The sequence below is a fragment of the Frankliniella occidentalis genome, unplaced genomic scaffold (genome assembly GCF_000697945.3).
Source record: "Frankliniella occidentalis isolate FOCC.00 unplaced genomic scaffold, Focc_3.1 Scaffold66, whole genome shotgun sequence".
In the NCBI taxonomy this organism is placed as follows: domain Eukaryota; kingdom Metazoa; phylum Arthropoda; class Insecta; order Thysanoptera; family Thripidae; genus Frankliniella; species Frankliniella occidentalis.
In genome coordinates this window covers 1,084,799-1,090,272 of record NW_026267196.1, presented here as the reverse complement: position 1 = coordinate 1,090,272, position 5,474 = coordinate 1,084,799, and the positions used below count along the sequence as shown (strand labels likewise).

The window sequence follows — 5,474 nt, the reverse complement described above, 5'->3', positions numbered from 1 at the left end:
GAGAGACGGTGACCATCTCGAACGCCCCCGCCGAGTCGTGTGTTGGGAAAACAAAATAGCGGTGACCGTGTGGCGTTCGTCCGTAGGGAGTGGTATGGCATGAGCGTGGAGTGGACTATCACACGTGTGTTCTGTCCTCTCCCGGCGTCGCGCTCCTGCCGCCGCCGGCCCTGGCCTGGAGTCGACGATACGCCGGCAAAGACCAACAACACCCGGCCGCGCCCCTTGCCTCTGCCTCCCGCACTGCCTCCCGCTGCCCTGCAAGCCGGGCCCAGGAGGACCTTGGCTGGTGCCCTGGCGAGCGGCCGCCCCGCCCAGAGACGCCCACAGGTTCGCGCTTCCGGTCCGACGAAGAGACAGATCCCATGGCTCCTTTCTGACTCTTCCTCCTCGACACGCGTGTGTGTGTGGACCGGATAGCTGTCGGCGTGGACGCTTTACAGTATTGTGGGATGGAATACTCCCTCAGGCGGAGAGAGTAGGCAAACCCGCAACACTGCAACGGGCCGCTCTCATACACACACTCGGTATGTGTGTGACTAGGGCATGGTGTCGGGAGGGAGGGAGGCGGGGGGGGGGGGATTTGTTTATACATGTGACGGACGCAACTAGCCTTGGACAACAGTGAACAGCGCCGAGTCATTCGGCGGTCGTCGGTACAGGGACATGCAGACACACACAGCTTCGCGGTCACCCCAGGTGGCCGGCTGGTGCAGAGTGTGTGTGTGTGTGTTGGGGGGGGGGGGGCGACGGTGACACGAGTGTGGCTGCCACGTGGCGGCCGGGGTCCCGCGGGGGACCCGCGAGGTGGAAAGGGGAGCAATCATTAGCGGCGGGATCTCAATCGGCTGCGGCGGCCTGCCGCCGGGTCCCCGTCATTCACTCTCACCGCGTCGTGGTGGTGGTATCCGGCCACGCCCCAGGCCCCGCCTCCGCGAGGCTCTATTTGTTTGGCGCCAGCCGGGCCGGCAACTTTACCCGATATTTGGCCGAGCGGCGGCGCTAAAAGCTGTTTGCTGCCGCGGGGCGCGCTGTGCCACGCCCGGCCTGGGCGCTGTGTTTGCCGCTCAGAGACCAGCCGGCCGGCGCTAGCCGGGGCCCCGAGGCCTGCCTCCCCGTAGGCGCCATCCACACCCCATTTTACTTTCGCCCCTGTAAGGCGAGCGTGGGCAACACATCTAACGAAGGGAGAAGTAGTTGTACTGTGTGTTGTGTAAGAAGGTCCAGGGGGTCGTAGAAGTAGTGAGTGTCTCATGAAGTCCACACCGGGGTGGGGCAGCCGTCGCGCCCGCCAGGGCCACCCTCTTTACGAGCACGGGGGCGGCGGCGCCCGCGGCTGTGGGGCGTGGTGGCGCCGCCGCGGGTCCTGGCTGCGGCGGGCGCGAATGCCTCCGCGGCCCAGTCAGCTGGGGGAGAAATAGAGGCACACTCACCGCACGACAACTCTATATGCCATTCAGAAATGTGGCCGGCCATCACGACCGTGCGGGGCGCGTGGCGAGAGGGGCGCGGGAGGACGGCGGCGTCGAACAGGCCGAGGCCTCCCACGGAGGTCTGACTGATGTCTGATACGATTCAGACCGGGGGGCGGGGAGGGCCCGTTACCATACTGGAGCGGCACACGTCGGAGACGCGTGTTGTTGCGGGAAGGTGGTACACGGCCCCTCGCTCCAGCCTCCAGCCTAATGTATATGATGGCTACTTAAGCCGAGTGTAGCGTCTGCTAAGCAGTTTGCTTTACTCGAAACGAAACGCTCCGCGAGACTCCCCCGAAGAGGCTGATCTAAAGCCTCTGCTAGCTAGCTGTCATCCCACGATCACGACTCGGGCGCTTACCCGCGTAGCTCAGCCCGCGGCCGTCGCGTCGCCTCTCGCGCCCTGGCAGACACCACCGCCCACCGCCGGCCGGCGTGACAGTCGGCGTGCGGCACGCGCGCGCCGCCGGGGCGACCCTGGAGGTGACGCGGGCTGCGAGCGACCGGCGGCGTCCGCGGCCGGCAAAGGCCGCCGTCAACAAGGTGCTTCGTCTCTCGCCCGCGCGCGCGTCTGGCGGCCGTCCCAAATAATTACGGAAATGTCAAAGCGAACACGCGGAAGGGTTTCTAACGACACGGATGCTTAGAAAAACGTCGGGGTTTCCCATTTGAAAATGAGTTGCCGTCGAAACCGTTCTCGAACCGCGCGCGGCGGTGCATGGAAGCTGGGAGAGCGAGAAGCTGGCTACATCCCACTACATCTTCACTGTTACGCGTGTTTCAGAGTCGCGACTGGCTCCAGCTTCGCATCCTGGAGAGCACGCCCGAGCTGACGCGCCTGGGCGCCACCCTGGAGGAGGCCCTCCAGCTGCAGCGCACTCACCACGAGGTCCTCATCAAGCTCCAGGTAAGGGTCGTCGTCAGCGTCCTCTGACCGACCGCCGCCAGCGGCATGGCGCACGACGCTCCTCTCGCCGGCGGCGCGCCGTCAGGCTGACCGTCGGCCTGCCGCGCGCGTTGGGCGGCCTACCCGCCCGGCGCCGTGGTGGTGCTCACGACCTCATCACGGCCGCTCTGGGCGCGCTCCCTTCCACTTGCAGAGCAAGCAGAGCCCCGTGGAGGAGCTGCTGCGCCAGGCGGACCAGCTCATCTCCACGCAGGGCGCGCGGCCCGAGGTGTACGCCGCCATGGCAGAGTCGCTGGGCGCGGCGTGGAAGGACGTCAACCACCACCTCGACACGCGCAAGAGGGTGCTCGACCTCAACGTCAACTACCACAGGTAAGTTCAACGCAAACAGTTTTACAGATAAAAAGGGGGAGAAAAGCGGCACTCTTTTGTAAATTGCGACAACAAATGAAAACAACGTGTTTTTTATTTCAAAAGAAATAAGTCACATAACAAGTATTAAATACAATCAATGTGCATCAATGGCGTTGGAGAAAATCATTAAATAAAATTTAAAAAAACATAAATTAAATCTCTATAGTAGAGCCTCTTAAAATACATGACTTGAGGTGGGCATTTGGTATCATATAGGATATTTTGCAACCGGGGTAAATACCCAATGTCTAAAAAATCAGGTACTAAGCAATGCGATTTTACGTTAAAAGAAATAAGTTACTAATAAAAATTCATAAATAAAATCCAATGTACAATATACATCATCAATAGTGTGCAGCAAATCATTGAATAACAATTCATCAATTATTGTCAAGTTTAAAAATACAGGCGTTTAGATGGACATTTGATAACATAAGGTATTTTGCAACTGGGGCAAAAACCCCGGTCTAAAGGTGCGGGCGTGTTGCAAAATGCACAATCGGTCCAAAACGCGTCATCACTCGGATGGAACCAGAAAGTTTGCTCTGGTTCCATACGCGGTCTCTTTTGCGGTGGAGACAACGGTTGCCACTCAGGTTCTCTCTCACCACGAAGCTCTTGAAAGATGATGTGCCAGGGTTTGTGCTGCACAGTGTCTCTCTGGAACACCTGGGGGACCTCTTGATCTGGCGAAACAAAGCCATCCGGCTCTGCCGGCAGAACCGTATCCCTCTCTGAACTGCCAGAGACGTCACTACCCAGCCCTGTAGAGACGCCAAACTGCTCAGTCTGTAAAACCTGTGCAGGCAAGGGAAGGGCGTTACCCGCCTCATCAGGTAGAACTGCCTGCTCTCTAGACACGACGAAAACGTTTGACTCTTCGGTCGGCACAACCTCCGTCTGTGTAGGCACGAGAAGGGCGTTACCCGCCTCAGCAGACACAACTTCCCGCCCTGTAGGCGTGAGGAGAGCGTTAGACGCCTCAGTCTCAGTCGGTACAACTCTCTGCTCTGTAGGCACAACGAGAACGCTACCCGCCTCAGCAGATGCGACCCTCTGTTCAGCGCGCACGGTGGGTTTTGCCTCGTAAAGTTTTATCATCGTTTGAAGTAACAGTGGGATACATGCACTTTGCGTGTCCGTTGGCTTCAGCGCCTCATCTAGGCGCTCTCGGTAGTCTGCGGGTAGGTGCTGCAGCAGAACGTCGCGTTCCTGCTTCCGCAGCTCCAGCTTGAAGTACGGCGCTCCGCGGGGGACTCTTGGGTTCGCTTTGCAGTAGGGCACGACCCTCAGTGCATAAAATGACTGAGGGTGTTCGAGACGAGGGTCGAACATTGTCATGGTCGAAGGCGAGGTCGAAGGCTTGGCGGAGCTCTTTATCATCTCATTACGAGCCTGTACCATCTTGCAGAGCAAAAGCATGAGCGGGGCGTTTTCTGCTTTGTGGGGCTCCAGCGCACGGTCCAAGCGCTCCCGGAACTCTGCGGGCAGGTGCTGAAGGATCACCTCCTCCCTATGTCGTTTTCCAAGCTTCTTTGAACACCTAGCCCAAATTGGCACTGCTGGGTGGGCCTTGCAGTACGGTAGGACCCTCTTGGAATAAAATTTCTGTGGGTGCTCTAACCAGGGATCATACATTGGCATAGTTTTTGGCTGGAAGAAGAAACATTAGTTTATTATTGCACTGTTTACACGCTCGCTTTGGCTCATTCCAATTTGATAACACTTTGCTACATTAGCTTATTTGTTTAATGTTGAGTACAAAATTACAGATGTACCGGGTGTAACTGTGAATAGGCAGCAGTGTTGCGGGTTTGCCTACTCTTTACACCCGTAAGGGGCCATGGGCCCTGCGGCCATATTGAGTATGCAATCCCGCAACACTGCTGCGTATTCACAATTACACCCGTCTTAGGGGACTGCCAAAAATATTAAATACCTGTTCCTCCTCTGCGGCGATGTTCCCTGGTTCTGCCGAGACGACGCTACCCGGCTGTGCAGGGACCATCTCCGGGTGTGCAAGGACAATGTCCATGTCTTTCGAGACGTTGTTTCTTGCTGCTCCTGCGCGGACGATCTCAGAATCGGCAGGGACATCGCCCGGCTGTGCGTGGAAAAGGACTCGGCATGCTGGGAAGTTGTCCGGCCGAGCTGGGGCAACGCCGGAATCAGCAGAGACGGCGGCGTTACAGCGCTCTGGACGGGCTCTCTCAGGATCTGCAGGGGCGGGGACGATCTCTGGATATGTGGTAACGATCCTCGGTTCTGTCGCGAGGATCTCTGGCCCTGCAGGGTTGACCTCACCCGCCCCGGCAGGAACTGCAGCCTCGTTCTCGAGATGGGCGGTCGTGCTCCTCATCTCCTTACACACCACCATCATTTCCTCCAGCACCGCACTGACGTGGGCACTTTCCGCTCTCCTGGGCGCCAGCTCCTTGTCCAGGCGCCGCCTGAAGTCCAGGGGGAGGTGCTGCAGCAGCGCGTCGCGCCGCACGCGCCGCTGCTCAGCGGGGACTGGCGCTGCTCGACCTGCCTGGATGAGGCCCGCCCGGGCCGCGTGAGCGTCGCAGTGCGGGACGACCCTCGAGGAGTAGAACGAGCGAGGGTCTTCGAGCATCGGTTGAAACAGGGGTCCGAATACTGGAATGGGAGCAGCCTTCTTCTGGAAAAGAAAGAAA

At 58.9% G+C, this 5,474-nt stretch overlaps 2 protein-coding genes across 8 annotated transcripts in view; one reads left to right on the top strand and one right to left on the bottom strand.

Moving 5' to 3' along the window:
- Positions 1 to 5,474, top strand: part of LOC127749573 (muscle M-line assembly protein unc-89) — a 62,981-nt gene that overhangs the window by 19,876 nt on the left and 37,631 nt on the right. For all 7 annotated transcript variants that reach the window (XM_052268295.1, XM_052268293.1, XM_052268291.1 and 4 more), the window contains 2 exons: positions 2,260 to 2,382; positions 2,576 to 2,754. In XM_052268295.1, the coding sequence (XP_052124255.1) occupies positions 2,260 to 2,382; positions 2,576 to 2,754 (302 nt within the window). The remainder of the gene's footprint in view (positions 1 to 2,259; positions 2,383 to 2,575; positions 2,755 to 5,474) is intronic.
- Positions 2,831 to 5,474, bottom strand: part of LOC113210905 (uncharacterized) — a 15,133-nt gene continuing 12,489 nt past the window's right edge. The window contains exons 2-3 of the mRNA XM_026429099.2: positions 4,736 to 5,458; positions 2,831 to 4,449 (exon numbers count right to left, since the gene is read on the bottom strand). Coding sequence (XP_026284884.2) covers positions 3,193 to 4,449; positions 4,736 to 5,458 — 1,980 coding nt within the window. The 3' untranslated portion in view covers positions 2,831 to 3,192. The remainder of the gene's footprint in view (positions 4,450 to 4,735; positions 5,459 to 5,474) is intronic.